Source organism: Triturus cristatus, chromosome 2_1 (genome assembly GCF_964204655.1).
Source record: "Triturus cristatus chromosome 2_1, aTriCri1.1, whole genome shotgun sequence".
Lineage (NCBI taxonomy): Eukaryota > Metazoa > Chordata > Amphibia > Caudata > Salamandridae > Triturus > Triturus cristatus.
The window spans coordinates 439,571,598-439,593,159 of record NC_140581.1 but is presented as its reverse complement, the minus strand read 5'-3'; the positions used below and the strand labels follow the sequence as shown (position 1 = coordinate 439,593,159).

Sequence of the window (21,562 nt, the reverse complement as noted above, 5' to 3'; positions counted from 1 at the left end):
ATTCAGGTTTTCATTCCCTTCACTTGACGGAAGATGTTCTCACACACACAGCCAACTTCATCATCTTCTCTCCTCACAATTAATCATCATATTTCTTAAACAAAATATATACTGTGTTTGATAGTATTGATAATCCTACTCCCTACTTTTCTCCCACAATGGCCTAACTCAGAGTTAAACTGGTGTTGAAAAGTGAACATTTGCTCGTTTGAAGGGGAAATCGGCACCTGGTCAATATTTGTAGTTCTGAATTACACAGCATTTGGCAATCTGCAGTGTAGACTTTTCTGTGTGGTATCTACACAGTAATTGAGACATGGAAGTGTTTCAAGTCGACCTGAACATTCTTTGTTCCAATTTCTGAGAAACAGGTTTTTGGACGAGTGAGCTCAAATAGAGAACACTCTTGTGAGGTTGGCGCTGTGGAGTGGGAGGTGATTATCTGTAGTCTGGGAAATCTTTTATAGGTTAGGGGAATCCCTTTCATTCCCAGTCTTAATATCATTTGATTTTAACTAGCACCATTCTCCTTAGGTCTGGAACCTGAAGGTTAAAACAGGAAGCTGTGTGGTCTCAATCTTCACAGGTGAAAACACTAAGTGCATACTCTGTTACTAGGGCAGAATCCAACCATGAGGAGCCTGTGAAACATTGCGAGCCGTGGGGAAAATCTTCCCAAATGCAGAAATAAGTGGAAGCTGTTTTCAGCCTCAAGTATGTTGTGGTCCATCTGAGAACCCAGTGAGAGTTAGACTACATACACTGAAGGATAGTCCAAATCCAATTTATAAAGCCTCCTCTAAATACTGAGAGGAGCCTCCTCTAAATACTGAGAGTAAAATTACAAGCTGGGTGAGTTGTGAAGGCAGGCCCTTATGCAGAATCAAGGCTACACGAGCGGTCCGGTCTTTGTGAATATACAGCTAAGCCATAGGAGAAATAGCCACAGAACCCATTGTCTCCAGACAAATTTCACTCCACCAGCATCATCTGCTTGAGAAAAAGCCCGCCACACAGTAGAACCACGATCACTTGTACAACTTCTGTTGTCATGCCAACAGGAAAAGTAAAATGTTCCAGCAGAGATAGATTGGTATGCCTGTTGGCATCTAAAACGAAAACTTTTACAAAATTCCCAAAAAAAGGATGGGAGGACTTAACATAGTCACCACAATTCAAGCCTTAAAGAGAACAACCTAAAGTCAAGTGGCTTGCCATAGAAGCAATGGCCATTCAGGGCAGAAAAGATACCGAAAAGAACAGGAGGGGTCTTTGAAGTCTCAACCATTAAAACCTAGCAATCTCTTGCAAAAAAAAGGCACACAAATTCAAGGCTGATGTCATAGAAGGGATCCAGCAGAAAAATGTGTGCATGTTCAAAGTCACCATTGAGCTAGTGGCAACAAAAAGCTACCCGACCTATTCAAAACGGTGGCACTGACCTTGCAAATGCACAATATTCTAGATGGTCGATCAGAACTGTGATCCTACTTCGCTACTGAACTCACTGCTAAGCTAAGTTTAGGTTGCAGGCTTGCATTCCTGCACCTTTCAATATGGCAGAAGCTTTGTGTTCACCTTCCCTGAATGAAGTCAGTTTCAGCAGATCAGCCTCTTGCCTGAGAGGTGAGAACATACACAAAGGACTAAGATTAGCACTACATATCTACACAGAAAAGATGGCTAGGCCACAACAGGACTATCATTTGGTGGCAGCGGATTTATAGATTAAACCTGCATCCCAGTGTGTAGCCTGCCTACAAGCTCTCCCCCTGTAGGCAGTCATGGCCTCAACCCCAAATGTTTTGATACTTGAGGGGGTGGGTTCCTCACTCTTCTAGGTAGCCCTAAATGCTGTACAGTGCATAATAAGTTGTAGTGGTGGTGAAAGTTGTCTTCCATTCCCAGCGTGTCCTCTGCCTCTTTGTCCCACGGTCTATCCATGACGAAGTCAAGTGTACATACTTGTTTATATTTACATAATATTGTATGGAACAAGAAGGCTTCTTTGTAATCACTTCTCTGGATAAGACAGTTCCAGCAGAACAGCCTATGGTTTAGTAGGTGCAACAGATGAGAAAAAGGTTATCGCAAAGGGAAGGCCTTAGACAGGCTACATACCTACACAAAAAGAGATGGGTTGAATGAACAACCCAGATCACAGTTTGTCTGTGTCCAACCTCCACAATCAAGGGAACACTATAGGGTATTTTCTATGCAAAAGGAAACCAAAGTGACAGGTCGCCTTTGGTAAGTGGTGGCATGAAACTGAAAACCACATTAAGACCAGCTGCCATAGCTTCTGTATATAACCGGAGAACGACCTTTACAAAGCGGTCGTTACACCGCGGTATGTTTACATGACGGGCATTACAACGCAAGTCGTTACAATGACTTGCACTGGATGGCACTCTAAACTAAGGAATAGTATGATTTACTATTCCAACACTTTCCCTACTGTTACATAGGCTGGAGTTGAAATAGTAAATCATACTATTCCTAAGTCCAACGCCCTCCAGCGCAAGTCGTTGTAAGGAACCTGTGTTGTAACGAACGCGATCTAAAATACCGCGCTGTGAATGTATGCGTTGTAACGTCATACATTCATATAACCTGGCCCTTTTGGGCTGTTCTGATTTCACATGTCTACAGTGAAGAACTCTATGCAGAGCAAAGCTGCTACCAGACGTAAGATAACAATCAATGCCTTACCTGAAGTAGCAGGTATGCACTCCAAGGATGGAGGAAAGGATTTTGCTGCTGATGCAACTTACAAGGGAAGGAGGCAGACTGCCTGCAAGTAGAAAACAGCCTTAATTCAGCACCGAGCTGGAGGCCTGTTGTCCCCTGTGTTGCCTGGGACAGCTTTGATCTGCAAAGACTGCAAAAACCTGAGTACTGTGACAACTGCCCAGCCTGCCCCTAGATTGTGATTACTGCACCTGTGGTGAAAGTTGAATCTCAAGACTCCACCAGATCACTCAAATGAACCCATCTGCTCGGGTTCTTTTACTCTGTCAAAGAATTCCCAGTGTAACCAGTGCATCATAATCAGAGAGCAGTCCTGTGGGTTATCTTCCCTGGTCTTGAGATCTATAAAGTAATTTGATCTGACCGTCATCAGCCTCGACTCCCTATGGTTACATCAACTGTGTGCTGACCCAATCTTATTAACCTTAAGGCTACTGCAGCGGCACAAATTGAAACGTTTCGAATTATGCAGGTAAGTCAATGAGAGGGATGGGATTTAAAGGTCTGTGCTGACCAAGTTTTAGGGAAAATAATGCACCATATTTTCACACTAGTTCTGACGCTGAATTGATAGTCGGTTAGCTAGTTTGGAGATACTATAGAGAAGTCAAACAAACTCTATATACACAATGGATCTTCCAGCAGAAATAGAGAACTCCTAAAAATGTGCAAAAAAGCAGCACCGACAGTTCTAAGAAACTATCCTTTATTTCATAAGATGAAGTGATGACTGGGAAAAAAAGTCATTCTTGCCCAGTACTTCATCCCACAACTGCTGTGAAAGAAATTCCCCTTCTTCTACCTACTACTGAAATTCTGCCACATTATTCAAACTCTACACCATACCATCCATGCCACAGTATGTTCATATTTGGTGCTTAATACAACTGACTATGGAATTTATAAGCACTAGTACCCCTTTCAGATGACCCTCATCTTTTTAAGGATGGGGCTGTTTCAAGCTGCTGAGGGTAGAACATGTATTTTGCGATTTTTGTACAGCTTTTGTTTTGCTTGTTACTTACCCCAATAATATTTGGATGACTTAGCTCCTGCAATAATTTAATCTCTCTGAGTGCTGTCCGGTTAATTCCTGTGATAAGCATATAAATTAGTAGTTAAATAAAATGTTACAAATCTCAAAGTCATGACCAACTAAGATGTATATGCTAGCTACCAACATATTTTGTACTCGTTCATATGTAAATAAAATGGAAAGCTAACACTAAAATATACCACAAATAGTAAATAGATTATAAACACCCAAAAACAATTTCTGTAACAATTTTCGGTCTCTCATCAGTGACTTGACACTACATCTGCAAAATCATGCAAGACAGAGGCAAAGGTAATTTTTTTTTTTTTTAAACATTAAAGTGGATTGACATTACTATAGACACAAATTGAACTTGAGTGATTTTTCCGTGCAATTCAGACGCAAACTAGAATGCAGCATGATTTAAACAATTTTCAAAACTATATTTATTTTATCAGATTGTACATTGTGCACTGCTCTTTTCTCATAATATTACAGAGCTACATTTCCTTTTGCAGAAATATTTTATATCTTTTGAACTTTAGCCAGTTATACCACTGATCAAATCTCTCACTGAGAATGACAAAATGTCCGACCACATGTTGGCCATTCCAAGATGCAGAATTGAGCTAAGCAGCAGTGATAAAAAGTAGTGCACATAAAAGGTTTGTTTTAAAATTAATAAAAATAGAGCACTATAGCAACATTAATTAGGACTGCAATCAGAGCTACTCTTTTCTTTAATTGCCAATACATGGCATATGATGAAGGGTCTCACTGTGTCTGTACTAGAACACTGCATAATTGTACGAGTTGTCGGAGATAGGGATGGGCTGGGTGTAGTAAACAATGTGGTATTTGCAACAAAGTCTGTCTGCTCCATAACAGCTTGCAAAATGTGGACCTTTGTAATGAGTTTACATCCTTGTGCTCACAACACACATCCTTAATGTCAGAGGAAATCCATAATCGTTAGAATGTCACAAAGTGCCAGGCATAATTTACTGATTACAAAGGCCAATTCTGTTTCAGCGGCCATCATGTGAAAACTGTAAATTAAGTCATATTTTAAAAAAATATATAATTAAAAGAATGATGGGTGTGAAGTACTTACCATCTTTAGCCTCTGATCTATGCCCCAGTTTAATCTGTAACACAACACATTTTGGTTACACAGGTTTACATTTTGTTTCTGAAAACCACATTCCTATGTTGCATTTTTCTTATGCTGTATTTAAGAGTTGTTTCTATTATGTAGTACTGAAGAACAACTTATTCAGCATGTAAAAGAGATCAGGCTCAACGCAAGGCACTGCACGGACACAAATGCAGCTAGGTGAGCTGGGTCAGCGATAAATGCAGCGAGGTCAAAGAGCTTGTCAATTTTTGCGATGTGCACCGATTCAGAGTTCTGGAGAATCCAGACTGGTGATGAATTTTACAAGGTAAAAGCGTGTTTAAGAAGATGTTTACCATGCTGTACATACTTTTTAATGGTTTGAAATCAAAAGAAAGTGCCTCTACAAACACCAAACACGAAGAACAGACCAATATATTCACTTATAATTCAAATCTGGGATATTGCCAAGCTTATCAACAACTGCAAGAGCAAGAAATAAATTAAACTTCTAGCTTACGATACTTGATATCCAAAAACTGTCAGTAATAAGCATTGTAAAAAAAAACAGAAAAGAAAATAAGCATTTTTTAAAAGTGTTGATATCTGTGCACATGACAGCAGCTGGCTACTATTAATTAAAGATATAAAGAGTAAACAACTTGTTTTGTGGAATATACCAAAAGTTCCTCAAACATTTACACCCGAGTTACAGCAGATGAATCCAATTCAATCTGGGTGGCATGGAGATGAAATTAAGCAGGTTCTTTTTCCCATTTGAATCCAGTTTCATTGCAGAAAATATTTTCAGAATGGTGAAAGTCTGGGTAATATTCTTATTGTTAGCTTAACCACATATCCAAAGCTCTATTCAAATGATATTTTTATTCGGTTTATTCTTATCTCATCATTGTTAGTTTATATTTCTTTAACGTATTGGGTAAGCCTGATCATTTACAGTCAGAAAAGAGAGTGAAGAAATGGTGCAAGAAAGTTCTACCAAACTAGGCAATCAAATCACCTATCCTCACACTCAATCAAGATACACAGAGAACTCAAGAGTGTCACATTTGCGAATTTCATAGGACATCCTACTAATGGGTTTTATTATATTCAGAAAGTCAATCTCTTCTTAAATCGTGGCGTCAAATGTTATAAAATTATTATGGTGACTAGTCTTTTATTTGGACCTTTGGCCTCACAATCTGTGGATACTACGTGGTCTACACACTTGAAGTTGCTGAATGGGGTAACACCCGCTATAGTGTCGCACCCTGACCAAAGGTCAAAATAAAAGAATGGTCACCATAATGATTTTATAACAATTGACGCTTCAATTTAAGAAGAGATTGACATTACGAAGGTCACTACCACGAGAACCTTAAGGAAACGGATAGAACAACACACATATTTACTCAGGATAGAAGGCCAACACTTTTATGCCCTGAAGAAGTCCAAGAGGACGAAACACGTTGGCTACGATTTTATCTTTTGTGAAGGAGAATTCATGAATAAAGAGACAGAAACATACCTGCTGAATTGATGTTGTGTTTAACTGTGTGATGCAACTTGAGATTGTTACAACAAGGAGTGCTGAATCAAATTGTTGTTTGGTATCAAACATCTTGACTTGATTTATGAAGACATGCAGCTAGAGGGCATCTTAGAGGTGTCCCCTGTAACCCTACTAGTCACTTGGTATATTGGTTGACTGGTATCGTCCAGACTGCCACCACAGATGAGTTTCTGACCACCTGCATGTGAAAACCCATGCTCCCAAAGGCCAGGAACAATGTCTGTACGGCAGAAGGTGATGACACCTCCTCCAGCAGGATGGCTAGTGAATTTAGCATATCGAGACCAGAGGCTTCAAAACCTATATCGCCTTTGATATGCGACCACAGCTTCTCCCCAGACCTGGGGAAAGTCACCCCCTGCCCAAAGGCCCCTTTGGCACCAGAGCAAGTGGGAAATTAGATATTCAGGTGGTGTGTTTCACGTACGGGCTAGCCCCACCTCTTGCTTTTGGTGAAAATAGAGAATTCTGGGTCAGGGTGATACCCACTTCCCACAGGAAGTGCTCATATAAGGTGTGTAGTCAACCAGTAGTAGGTAGCCCATTGGCAACTTCCCTATACTCCCCTAAACACGCCCAAATTGAGTATTTAAGGGTCTTCCTGACACTAGACGGACAGATTCACCTACATGGGAACAGAAGGACGACAAATAAGAGCAGTCACCACGAGAAATGAGGACCTACCTTGAACTTGGAAGAAAACACTGCCTAGCTGATGGAACCTCGACAATTGCAAAGACCCGACTTCTCCAAAAGCCGTGCATCCTCCCCAACACTCGGAGAACTGTCCAGCCCGCCGCCAATTGTCTAGCACCTCCCTTGGGGTGGAGGAGCCATCCCACTGCATCTGCAGACAAGAACCGCACTTGTCCGGTACACCGTGTTGTTGGCCACTGGGCCCACCAAGGGAGCAGCATGTCAGGAGGAAGTCTCTAGGAGGCTTACCAGTGTGGCACTCGAAGATACCATCCCAACCAGGAACTCTGCACCCAGACATCACAGGACAGGGAAACCCAAACTGCTGGTGGTTCTTTGGACCTTGGCCCCCAAGCTCCTTAAGTCCTAAAAGGGCACTGCCGAAAACAGACTGCAAGTATATATTTGGTGTGTATGTTTTTCCTCCCATAGTATAACATTACAAACATTCGAAGGCTCATACCTCAAAAACCGTTATTTGAGCATTTTTACTGTAGTCTTGTAAAATCGATAACTCAAAAACTGCTTACCTGATTCCGAAGATCTTGGTGTCTAAATTCTTACAAAATCAGTATTATTTTTATAAATTTGTCTCCGATTTCTTCCTGAGTATGTCTCATTTATTGTACAACAAATGCTAAACCTAAGCTACTCGACAACACTACCACAAATAGAGCACTTGGGATTCTTAAAGTAGGCCCCTGTAAACCAATAAGGGTTGTCTGGACTTTTTGCATGGTGTGCCCTTACATTGGCCAGCGACATAAAAAGCAGCTTCCTACAGTGGGCGCACTGAGACTTGAGTCCATTGCAGAGCCCACATATGCCGCTTGCGCTAGTCGACAAGCAGGAGGTTAACCGGACAAGAAACCTTAGAATCCTTCTCTCCGAGACTTAGGTCCAGGCTGAGACATCGGGATCAAAGCCCAAATGTTCTGGACTTATTGTGAGAGGCCCTGAACTGCACTGTAACCAAGACCGCTCCGACTGAAGGAAGCCTCTACAAAGGAATCAAGTACGACTTCAGCTTGTTGATCGAGAACATCAACAATATCAGGAGGCTCGCCATTGTCTGGAGGTGGTCCCGGACAACTGTGGCAAGCCAATCTTCAACAGACAGTTGGCGAGATAAGATAAAACTAGTACCCCCCCCCAACCTCCGAAAATAGGTGGCAATAGCCACGACCACTTCTATGAACATATAAGGGGCACTACTGAGGTGAGCGGGGCACTGGAGATTACAAATGCTTCTGGCCTACCTTGAACTGCAGAGAACTTCTGCATGACTGGAGGGCCGGCATACGAAAATAAGCTTCCTGCAGGTCCAAGGCCACCACACAGTCACCTGGATCCAGGGCAGACAACACCTGGGTCAGCTTGAGCATTCCGAATCTGTTCTTCTGCAGGAATGCATTCAGAAGGCAAAGATCTAAACTAGAACAGAGCCCACCATCCTTCTTCAGCATGAGGAAATAGAATGCATTACAAAACGCCCCTATCTTCTTGATGACTCCATTGTAAAATGGAGCATGCACCTCTTGTAGCAAGATGGAAAGGCACTCCTCTGAGAGCTGCTCTGATGTGGGAGGAAGCGAAGTTGGATCATAAAGGAATAACAGGCATAGCCTTCCTGGACAATCTGTAGGACCGATCTGTCAGATGAGATGGTTCGTCACACTCAAAGAAGATGTTGGATGTTGCCTCCCACTGGCAGTTAAGTGCCATAAATAACAAATTAAAGCGGCTTGACAGCGGATGCTGCAGGGGAGGAAAGACTGTGAAGATTGGTGCCCTTTTGAACCTGTACATTGCATACTTCATACCAGATGACTGCTGCAGGGGCAGAGAGTCTTGGCACTACATGTATGCCAACCCCCTTGAGTAGCCTCCAGCTGAAACTGTAGATTAACTGTCAGGCATGGGTGGAGAGGCTGAAAAAACGTGCTGAAGCCCAGAACTCCTTAAAACATTCTAAAGCGGAGTCATCTTTCACCAAATAGGAGGAATCCATAAGGGTTGCCTGTACATATCCTGAAAACCCTGTGGACCACACTAGAGCCAACTGCTCACCCCAAACAATACGTTGTATCCAGGCCAGCTCAAATGACATATTTGGCCAAGACCAGACCATCCTGAATGGTTTAAGCAGAGAGTCTTAAATTCTTAAGGAACCGCTGGCAAGGTCTGGCTGACCATGTTCCAAAGGGCATGTGTATATCGGCCTAGAATGCAAACTGTTGTCACCAACCTCAAGGCCAAGCTGGCTGGAGAGAACATTTGTTTCCTGGATGCGTCCATCCTCTGACTCCCGGAGGGAAAATGGATTGGGGGGAGGGAGAGGGGGGGGGGTCATAGGGAATGAATTGGGGGTTCACCTTTCTGGTGGAAGTCTGGACCACTAGACTCTCTGAAGTAGGGGGCTTTGTCATAAAAACAGTGTCGCCTGGCCCTCTGTTCAGCAGTGGGTAGGAGCAAGGCTTAGACCAGGTGCCCATCTGAGTATCAGTTAAAGCTTTGTTAGATGGGAGAAGGAAGCAGAGCCAGGGGGCAGGACTTCCACAAGGACATTTGTTTTAACCTCAACAGAAGGTAGTTGTATGTCCAAGACCTCAGTAGCCCATTGAATCACCACAGCAAAGGAAGCACACTCTTCTGACAACAATCCAACAACCTTTTATCAGGGGGAACTCTCAAGCCTATTGACGTCCTGTAGGTCCATATATAAACTGTCAGCATCATAATGATGGGGGGGAAATCATTACTATCATCATCTCAGGAAGTTAAAATTAGATTGAATTGAAACCAAAAACATTTGGAGCTTCTGAGGATCGCACCGCGGTAGTGGCTGTATGCTGTTAGAATCCAACTCTACCTGAACTGGGTTTGCTGGAGTGGATACAGAGTGTGACCTTGGTTGAGATCGAGAAGGAATCAGATCAGGGTCGGACCCTGGAGTTGGCAAAGAATCTTTCACCGATGCCAGTGACATTGGTATCAACGTAAATGAAGAGACAAGCACAGGTCTCAGAGTTAAAATACAAGTTGACACTAGAGTCGATACGGAGCCAATGATAGGCTGAGGGGCTCAGACAGTCCAAGGACAGATCCGCAAGAGGTACCCCTACTGCAGCCCCCTGCAAATGCTTAGGGCCAGAAGGCACATCAGAGAGCCAGAAGAGTGCCAAAAGTACACACCACAGCCTCCTAGACGTAATAGACTTGCTGCTGCATTGCTGAAGACCCAGGGAACTCAGATTGCATCGCAAGCAGTTGTGGAATCGACTCCGCAAGCAGGGATAGGGTGCAAGACAGATTCGTACTTGGATGCCTTTACAGCTTCTCTTTCGATAGAGTGTGGCTTCTTTTTCGACTTGGACTTCGATTAACCTGATAGATCCTCTTCGTGGCTGAAGTAGTCTAAATCCTAGATTGCAGTCAGGTGCGTGAGGGCACACTCATTGCATGGCCTGAATTCATGCCACAGCTCATGCAGGTCAGTGTCCAATATCTGTTTCCAATAGTAATGGCATGGTTGGAACCCTGTAGTTTTAGGTGAGGACATTGTTCTCTTGGATGCAAATAGAAAATTCATAGAAAAAAAGACAAAATAGGAAGCAGAGCTCCAGATCTACATTCAAATGTGCGGAAAGAAAGGAACTGATGTTGGCACGTAGGGGGTGGTGCTTATATGCACCCCGCTTTGTCAGTTTCAGAACGTAACAAAGCCAATGTAGAGCCACACGGCGTCACCTAGTGGCATGCAGAAGCACTGCAAAGAACATTTTCGGATCCACTCTGTGCCTGGTTATATTCTAAAGATGTGCAATCTAAAGGAGAGGAATCTGCGATATGAAGTACCCATCAGCATCAGTGTCATTCCTATCTACGAAAAGGTATGCCTGAAAAATGTAGACCAAGATTTTATCAGAGAAATTGGGTTCTGTACTATTTTATTTTTAAATTTGTTTAGTGACATTTTCATAAACAATAACAAAAAGAAAGGAAACAAATAGGAACACATTCTTCATCACAATGGATAGTCTAATTAATCCAGTACATTATTTAGCATGAATGCATAAACTTCCAACCGAACAAAACAGTCAAGGCACATCATATTTTACGTGATCTTTTTGACAGCACCTGCCTTAAGCAAGCTCGCACAGAGAGTATGACATGACAGTATGTTAATTATCTATCAATAGTAAAACCACAGAGGAGGACATCGGAGTGACTGGCATTTATGCCTGATGGGAGAGGCCTTTTGGGGGACCATTATATACCTATGGTTCTGGTGACTGCGGCGCACGGGTGACAGTGCGGACAAGAGAGGAGGTACTGTCATCTGGGCGTGCTTTTAGCTAATCTAGGAAGGAGCCCCATTCATCTTTCGATCTAGAGGCTGATTGCATCATTTTTCAGACAGTGGTTAACTGGTTGTGGCTGAAGGTAACGTCTTGTATCCATGCTTTGATCGTGGGGGCCCGCCTGTCCCTCCAATGTATGGAAACCCTGCGTTTAGCTAGTAAGGAGCATGGCGTGTAATTTGCGAGTCTTGGTTTGGGTGTCTTTTACATACATCAGTAACCCGATGAGCAGCTGGGGTCCACTGGATGCACCCAGAATTTCTTGAATTTTGGTGAAAATGTCGGCCCAGAAGGCGGCAATGGGTGGGCAGTGCTAGTCCATGTGCAGAAAGGAGGCGGGGGCAAACCTGCATCTCCAGCAACTCTCAGCATGCCTGATCCCCATGTGGTGGAGCGTGGAGGGAGTCCTGTAGTACCTGTGTAGATATTTAAAATGTATTAACCTCAATCGGTAGTTAGGTGAGAGCATTTTGAGTTGACCGCAACAAAAAGCCAATTTTTCATCAGTGACCTGGCCATCTAATTCTGGGTTCCGTACTATTTTTGGTCTAAGAGGAAAAGTGGCTCCTCTGGTCCCTGATTTATTACATAATTTTTTTTTTTCAAGTTTAAGAGCTCTCAGATCTGTCCATTGCCAAGGCAGGACCACCCTAAGCCCAAGAGAGATTATGACAGGGAAAACATTACAGAAATGGTAAATTATGTATTTTTTTACGTTTCTAATTATCTATTTGATTGACCAAAGTGAACGTAAGAGGGGAATAGCTAACTCACCTTTTTAATTGCAACAATTTGATTGGTGTTCTTGTCTCTTGCTTTGTAGACGGTAGCAAACTACAAATATAGACAAAAGAGCTGTAAGAATTCTTTGCATTCAGCAAGTTCAAGAGGAGAAAAAAAGAGAAGTACATTTTATGGCTAGAAAGCTAGTGTCATTTATACATTATATTTTTCAACTACACAAACAATTCAAATAGATCTGCTGCAGGATGCCTGACATTGTGGGGGAAATGGCACTACATATCATACACACATCATCGCACATTTTACGTTGAGGCAAAGTTTATGTTGAGGCATAGGTTTACTAATGATTTGCACACACATGAGTTAAAAGTTCAGGTTGCCACATAAATTTCACAAAGCTTATTACGCCCCCACGTATGGATAAGAGACTTCTTAAAATGGTGTATTGTCAGACTGACAGTCTTGGGAAGCTTTAGCTAAAATAACAGGATTGAATGAGGCATGCACTTTTAGAGTGTGAAGGCCCTGCAGCACTGGAGCCCTGGTTTAATTCCATAGTTTGATTTTCTGAGGTGGTAAAGATATGTGTACAAGAGGAGTACAGAAATGTGAATGCCTCTACCTTATTAGTTCATGTATTAAAATCTGGAAAACATACAAGAGATATACTATTCAAATTGTTCAAAAATGAAGACGTTTATTTGAGCTTCTTATGTCCCATGAACATGTTTCTTCTGGATAGCCAACACATGTTTCGCCCTTTCTTTGGCGCACAGGCCTGGGGCTTTCTGAAGGCTTTTCTTGCAAGTATAAGTATAGGGTGCCTTTTTAGCGATTCAAGTCTTGACGGGTATCCATAAATGGGGTTAAGCCATGCTCAAACTCTTGGTGGTACAAAGTATTTGCAAGTCTAGTTTAATTACAGTGGTCAAGGACCTGTGTACACCATAGGTGCCCTTTTGCTTGCTCTCCTATCTGTCCATGTCTTTACAGTTATGTGGTAAATCCAAAGAAGCTGAATAGTAATTCCATTGTCTGTGGTCCTATGAGTCTGTTTCTTATAGATATTTGGTCTTGTTTGAACATGGTTTGAGCAAAAATAAATAAAATACAAAATAATAAAACAAGTTCTTTATTGAAGAAATTAGACAGGTCTCTCGCGCCACCTCGGTATGCAACTGCCATTCATGATCTGCCAGACATAGCCAGCTGACCTCGTCCACCCTGGCTTTTAAATGTCTCGCCAGGGGGCTCATGATGAGGGAGATGCTCTGACGCCCCAGCCAACTTAGGCGGCGCAGAGCCTTTTGGCACAGGACCCAGGTTCCAGGACCCTATTGTGCCCTACATGTTGTAGTACCACATGGCGGTGGTGCTATTTGTGAGAACCAGAAACCAGCCTCCCTTTGATGCACAGTAGGAAGGTCTTCACAGTGCCAGATGAATAGCCCGCAACGCAAACAGCTTGTTATGGAGTCAGGGTTCCACCAGAGACCTTTGATTTCCACCTCTATCAGATGACCTCCCAAAGCCAGCAGTGACACATCAGTCACCACTGTCAACTTTAGGTTGTATCGGAAAAGGGGTCTGCCACTGGTCCAATTGCAGTCAAGCAGCCACCACTTCAGATATTGTGCAGTCTCCTCCAACACCTGGATGGAATCCAGCCGGTTTCATTGATGGTAGGCCCACTGAGACTTCAGATTACACTGTAGTGCCCACATATACAACCTGCCCTAGCTGATAAGCAGGTAAAGGAGGCTAACAGGCCAAGAAGCTTCTGAACAGCTTTCATCGAGACAGAGGACGGAGGCTAAAACATTTTGAATGATCTGATACACAAGGGGGTACAGTAAGGGCTCACCCCTTACAGTCCACTGGTCACTTGAGGCACCAAACAAAAGCCTCATGGGCTGATCAATGCCGACTGGAAACGTAATTGACCATTATGTATACCACTTTTATTTCATACATAAATCTTTTTGCTGGCATTTCAAAGAAGTGGAGAAAAGTACAAATGAACAACAAGCATCAGGTATATGTTGTAGTGTTCTAGTTATTGGAATTTGGAATAGGAATGTTGGGTTTGGATTCCTTTGGGGGTATTCAGGAGTAGCAGTTAGTACCAATTGTTTCCTAGCAGGTGGATGTCTAAGCTGTCTTCTCCTGGATTAAATCTTCTTCTGCAACCCACTTCGTGTCCTGAATGGTTTCTACATGAATTGGCGACGATCAGGAGTAAAGAAGAAGACATTGCTCACTTATTTTGCCGTGTTCCGGGTGACTTCATCCAGTAGTTCCAGCCAGAACCTCAGTTTATGCCGCAATTTCGTGGATGTGTTTTTGGAACAGCTGTGAGCCTCCGGTAGGGAATTTTCATATATTCTGCCAAGTTTGGAGGTTGCTGTTGTTCCTTGTTTGGTGCGCGCAGATATTAGCCATTCTGCGCGAGCTTTGGATCGGAGGAGGTCGTGCTGTGACGTCAACGCGTCAGACCATGTTTTCCGGCAGCCATCTTGGATTTGGTTAAAAGTCTGTATTACGGAACGGAATCAAATAAGGACGCTGCGCGTTGTTACCTAGTTACCGCCTAACCCGCAGCAATAATTACTATCTTCAAGCTGTGTCAATATTTCATTAGTATGCGTTAAAAGCCACAGTTTCAACATCATAGGATACAGGCAGCTAATTTATGTTGCAGTGCCTGCCAGTTACACATGCTGATAGACACAGCTTCAACAATGTTCATGGCTTTGCCTGCCAGTTAAATACAGCTGTGTTGTATTTTTTATAGCTTTGGCTACAGCGGAATTCATTTGTGTGTTATTGCTACTATGGCCAACATTTCAGCAACACCACATTTTTTACAAGTGGCTGGAGAGCCAAAAATGGAATGGGAACAATGGTATCCTATGTTTTTTTTTGCTTATGTAGAAGTATTTGAAGAGGATGACTGTTCCGCAAAGAGGAAACTTGCTTTGTTAAAGCATTGCTTGGGTGGTGCGGGTATGAAAGAATTTAATAATCTTCCAACAGTAGAGGGTGCAGGGGACATGAATGTTTTTGAAGTAGCAATCAAACAAATGAATGTCTGGTTCAGAAAGAAAATTAACATTGTGATGGAAAGGTTTAAATTCTTTTTGCGTGCTCAGAAGGAAGAGGAGTCTACTGAAGACTATGTTTCTGCACTACGTACTTTAGCAGGGTCTTGTGCTTTTGAAACAATTACTTATGAGCAGGTGTTAAGAGACTAAATAATGATGAAGACTAAAAGCAAGAAAATTCAAGAAAGATTATGGCTGGGTACGGAATCTTTTCTAAGTGCAGTAGTAAACACAGCAAAGGGTACTGAGAAATTTGTAAGCAAAATCAGAAGTCAAGGTGTCAAAGTTCAAGATATTAGACCTGAAGTCTCAGTAGTAAAGAATCAAACAGTTTTGAAGAAGAATCAGTGTATTCCTCTCAAGAAGGATGCAGATATGAAGAGTGGTGACAACAGATTGTATGGGAAAAGAAACCCTATAATTTGTAACAGGTGTGGAAGTTTAAACCATGTAGGAAGCTTCAAAGGATGTCCTGCATGGGACAACTTTTTGTCAAATGCAAAGAAAAGGTCATTTTGGTAAAGTTTGCAAATCTTTTCAAAAAGTGAATCACATTCTGTTAGAAAAACCCTACTCCCACACCGGAAGGGTGGTGGTAATGGGGTCTTCCCAGACATACACTGTGGTAGCTTGGCTCGAGTGGTCAGGGGTCAGGCACTGTGTTAAGCATACGTCATACCCACACAATAACCATGCGTGCATCCGTTCCAAAAACGACACTACACCTTAAAAATTATACTGAAAATATATCTCTTTATCTTCTTTTCTCTTAGTTGCTGATTAAATAAATAATAATACAATCACAGTACACAAGGCTTTTTCTTAAAAAGTGCAGGTCAAATAAATAGTAACACTTTACAGGTGCAATAAATAGGATCAGGTCAAATGAATACTGTGAGGCAATAAATACTGTGCAGGAATAAGTTAGCTCAGGACAATAAATACATCACAGGAATAACTTAGATAAATACAATAAATAGAGTACCCTCAATAAATAATACCAGCCAACAATGACATTTGTAAAATCAGATCACATTTAAAATACTATGGGCTGATTTGGCCCAGTCACAGCTTGTGGTTAGGTGGATGGCCCGAGGGGTATACTCCCTGGCTTGGACAAGGCTGAGGCCTAAACTGAGGTAGATCAAGGGGGAATCTAGAGATCTGGCTCTCCCACACTACACAACCCCTCTGTATTAGTCTCAGCTCACCCCTGGCACAATCAAGCTGTGGAAATTTAGCGTGCAAACTGAACATTATCTGCGCCATCTTGCCTCTCCCCAGCGCCACGCATAGCGAATACACGGCCGCCATTTTAGGCACCCCACCCTCTCTCCCCGCTCACTCTCGATCGCCAGCGCTTTCCCCTGGCGCTGCGAGCATCCCCCGCGCGCTGGCCACCCCCGCTCTCTCATATAGGCCATAAACCCTCTCCTTCTGCGCGACCCTGCTACGGAACCACTTCCGACCGACAACCCATACATGGTCATGCCTCTCCTTTTGATAACCCCTTCCTCTGCGCCCCATTGTCCGAACTGGTCCCAGGCCATCACCTAGCCCTGCGGATACAGTTTATTGCCCCTACTGTAAGGGAAACACCCCACATCAAAGGGATTACAGTAGATCAAAGCCCCTACTCCCTGAGACCCGACCGGTCACACACACCCCCCAGGAATTGGCGGAATACCCTGCTGCGCAATAGCCATCTCCTACTGTGGGTGGGGTGGGAACTTCTACTGTATCTATGTGTGGGATCGGATCTGAACCGGGGCTTCAGGGGATATTCCCCCATGCATCAAGGGAATCTCAAGAATGTACTATGTGTAATAAAGCAATAAACCAGTGTATAAGAGACCAGGTCTCAGAGATGCAGTTAGAGCACCTCGTGACGATACCTTGCTGTCTGATCTGATGTGTTCTGCTCCGACGGAATAAAACTTTGTTTCCTGCCTTCCAGTCTCCGGCGCCTGCCTCTTTCATTGGTAAATTATCGAGTGGTATAAGAGGCGATTACCGCCGGGCAAATACTTGAAAGGTTATCGACTGAAACTGCCGCTACCATTTAACAAAGCTGGTTCCAGCACCTCTCTAGCCCCTAGGATAGTCTCTCAGGGCTCCACAGGGCCTTAGGCGCCCTCTATTCCACTTACTGCCCTTTTTATGAAGCTCCGACGCCGCTGGAGTCGTGTCGACGCCGTGAGGCGGTTCCGGTTCGATGTCGGCGGCCTCGGCGCTATGTCAGTTCTTGACGACGTCGATAGGCGGTTCCGGTTCGATGTCGGCGGCCTCGGCTCGATGTCGACCTCCGGTTCGATGACGTCGGGCAGTCTTGGCTCGATGTCGACTTCGGGCGGCTCCGGTTCGATGACGTCGGGCGGCCTTGGCTCGATGTCGACTTCCGGCGGCTCCGGAGTGCGATCTCCACTCCCGACCTCCGGTGCTCCTTTCCTCAGGTTCCGGCGACTCCGGAGTGCGACCTCCACTCCCGACCTCCGGCACGATTCTCTTCAGGTTCCGGCGACTCCGGAGTGCGATCTCCACTCCCGACCTCCGGCACGCTTCACCTCGGTCTCCGGCGACTCCGGAGGGCGGACTTCACTCCCCCGTCGACGCCGCACACTCGACCTCGGGTGACTTCCTCCTCGACCTCTGGTACTCTCCACGACCTCCGTCGGCGCCCTCTCTCGACCTCTGGCGGCTCCGGGTACGACGTCTGCTTTCCAGTCAGCGCCGCTTCTCCACCTCGGGCTCCAGGTCTCTAGGCTTCTCGACGTCGGACTTCAGGTAGTTACCAGTAACCAGGTCAGGTACTTGCTGTTCTTTACTTTTAAGGCCTGTTCCTGCTGTCCAGGTCCTTAAGATGGTTTTTCTTGCTTTCTCCCACACAGGGCTCCAGGCTGGGCTCAGTCAGTAGGGACTAGTATCAAGGGTGGGTTTATGGACCCCACTCCAGGCACAAGTTTCCACCCCTGCTGCCTCACTCCTTCCTCCTTCAGGTTTCTGCTGCTCTCTCTTCACCAGTCAGGTGCCAACTGCCAACTCCAACTGTCAACTCCAGCTTACCTTCCCAACATTCCAAACCGCCTCCAACTGTCACAGGGTTCCAGAATGTTGCAGAAGGTTCTAGTAGGTTCCAGTGGGTTCTGATGATGTCACAGGTGGCCACCATTTTGTGCTCCAGGCCCTCAGACAGAAGTTCCAGGGGTAGATAAAATGGCTCCCTGAATCTGCATCAATACTAAAAAGTCTGGTGGTTCCCAAAAAGGAAAAAATACTAACAGGGTTTGAGGCAAAAGTGGGACAAAATAAATAATGATGAGGAGGGACCACCCAAAGGGCTGACAGGTCTAACACATTCTATATGATGAGGATGAATCACCTGCTGAATTTAATTCTTTATTGTGTGTTGGTGATGTCAATTGTAAAGGTTTTCCTAGATGTACAGTGGTAAATGATGGCAAATCAGTTTCTATGATGGTTGACTCCTGTGCTTGGTACAGTATTATTGGTAAGAATGTGTTCAACGAGCTGTGGGGTGAGAAGAAATAAGTATCACCTGATATTCAACCTGGAGGATACTCTGGGCACCAAATTGATTTAGAAGGGTTTATGCGTGCAGATTTGGATTTTAAGGGTAGGAGAACCAGAGGTAAGGTATACGTGGCAACCAAGGATGTGTCCATTTTAGGATGGCCTCATCAACAAGAAATGGGCATTAGACCCCAATGCTACCCCACCTGTTTATGTTGTTACAATCAACAGTGAAGAGTTTGTGAGTGGGATTAAGGAAATGTTCCCAAAATGTTTTGACTGAACTCTGGGGAAATATGTGAATTTCAAACATAAAATTATATTCAAAGGTGATGCAATACCTATCAGACATAGGGTAAGAAATGTACCTTTGGCATATCGAGACAAACTTAAAGTCATGTTAAGAGATTTAGTTGAGAAGAGAATAATTGAGCCCATAGAATCTTCACCTTGGGTATCTCCCATTGTGTTGTTCCTTAAAGGTACAGGGGATCTCCGTTTGTGTGTAGATCTACGTAGCTTAAACAAGGAGATCTGGATTGACAAACATCCCCTGCCCAATTTACATGAATTAATTTCTACGTTATCTGGTGCTTCTGTTTTCTACACTATTGATTTAGCTAGTGCATACTATCAAGTGTAATTACAAGAAGAATCCAAACATTTAACAGCCTTTGTGACACCAGAAGGCATGTTCCAATTTTTGCGTATGTCATTTGGTTTTTCAGCGGCTAATGAAGGAGGTTTTGAAGGTTGTCAGGGAGCAATTGCTTTCCAGGACGATATTTTAATTTTGGGGAGAACTTTGATGAACATGACAAGAACGTGAAAGATTTATTAAATAAGGGGTTGACTTTTCAAAACCTAGCAGGTGGATGTCTAAGCTGTCTTCTCTTGGATTAAATCTACTTCTGCAACCCACTTCGTGTCATGAGTAGTTTCTACATAAATGTAATATAACACATTTAGGAAAAGCAAATACAGTACAGTTAGTGAAAATGAAGACGTGAGCCATAGTCATTAGAAAATGTTTATACAGCTGGCTCAGTGCGTTCTGTGAAGGAGCAAGTACCAAGGTTAAACTAAAACTGCTCTTGCCAGAGATCCCAGATCTTCACTGTTTCTGTGGCTACCCAAGTGCTTAGAATATGTTTTTTGTTTAAAAGAACATACATTTATTCATGCTCCAAAGCCATGTGTTTAAATTGAAGAGATTACTGGTTCTCCAATTATGTCTTTCTGGGCTAATATCAATCTGAGGTTTACTGAGGCCTTGAAGTAGAGCTTAGGATAAATATTGTCTAGTATAGGGGGATGCCGGGGGGGGAGGGTAGACCCTGGCTCCTGTCTTGGCAAATATAGAGACAGGTTTGCACACCTCAGCCCAGCAACCCCACGTCTTGAAAGTGTTCATGAGCGCCAAGGCCTACACCAGTGGCACCGGGTAAGTGGGACACTCGGAACTGGGCCTTCCAGTGTGGTGGGGTGCAGACACTGCCGGCCCAGTGGCAGAGGGAATGGAGGCAGTTGGCAGTGGGGAGGGCTGCTTCCTCTTTCCCTGTCTCTAGGAGTGGCTGTGGAACTTCCATGCAGCCATTTCGCTTGGGCCGACAATGGTGTACAGAAGGGCACACCGACAGAGAGCCCAAGCGCGGCAAGAGCACACAGAGATTAGGTTGAACACCTCCCGGGAAACTACTACTAGCTTTTGGAGGTAGGGCCTTTGCTCAGTTGTGGGGACTGGGACCAGGCCATCTCGTAGGCCCTGCTTTGGAGGTCTCACACTGGCAACCTGGCTCTTGACAGGCGCTACCAGCTCCTGGATGTGGAAATACAATAAACCTCTGCAAGGCAGGGGGAATATGGGCCAACTGGCGAGTATCAGGGTCTATGCAGAGGCAGACATGGATATAGATGTCCACACAAAAAATAAAAATAGAGGCAGTGGTGATTGACGTCTTCACACCAATCATAAAAAAACTGGTGGAAACTAAATCTTGTATGGCACAAAATCCCACCCACGGTTGCTGACCACACTGCAATAATTCCAAAACTGCAACAAGAAGTCAACTTTCTCACACGAGAATCTACACAGTGTATACCAATGCTGAGCAGCAACAGCGCAAAACGTTTCTGGTGGTTACAAAATACTTGCTTCATCTTAACATAAAATATGCGTGACTCAAGGTCGCAGCCGGGAAGAAGTCACACTTCTTCATCACTGCAGCGGCGGTGTGGGAGTGGCTGGAGCAGGCGACCACCTGATGCTAGGTGACCAGGACAGAGATCACTCTCCGGGCTGGCAGGAACAGAGGTTAAGAAGTCAGTTCCCCCAACACTCCAGGGCGACTCCCACAGAGGGCCAGCCAGAATCGAAGAAAGCAAGAGTTATAGAGGACTTGCTACAAGGACCCCTGTGGCCTTCCAAGAAGAGACGGGCATCCCCCAAAAGAAATTCGGAGGGTTCTAACGAAGGCACCATCACCTCAAGCGGTGAAATGGAGGATGCTGACATACATGTGGTCACTTCTATGACAGCAGATATACTGTGAGAAGTACTGTCTGGTATGGGTGATCTGCCGGGATGAGTTACTGGGTGGTGGGTCAAGTTATATGACACATACAAGTGGCCTGCTTAGTAGA

The 21,562-nt window shown here is 44.1% G+C and overlaps 1 protein-coding gene across 1 annotated transcript in view; it reads right to left on the bottom strand.

The window, feature by feature from the left end:
• The window catches only part of CDK7 (cyclin dependent kinase 7), a 236,933-nt gene that overhangs the window by 179,290 nt on the left and 36,081 nt on the right, over positions 1-21,562 (bottom strand). The window contains exons 2-4 of the mRNA XM_085632210.1: positions 12,315-12,374; positions 4,902-4,935; positions 3,777-3,844 (exon numbers count right to left, since the gene is read on the bottom strand). Coding sequence (XP_085488336.1) covers positions 3,777-3,844; positions 4,902-4,935; positions 12,315-12,374 — 162 coding nt within the window. The remainder of the gene's footprint in view (positions 1-3,776; positions 3,845-4,901; positions 4,936-12,314; positions 12,375-21,562) is intronic.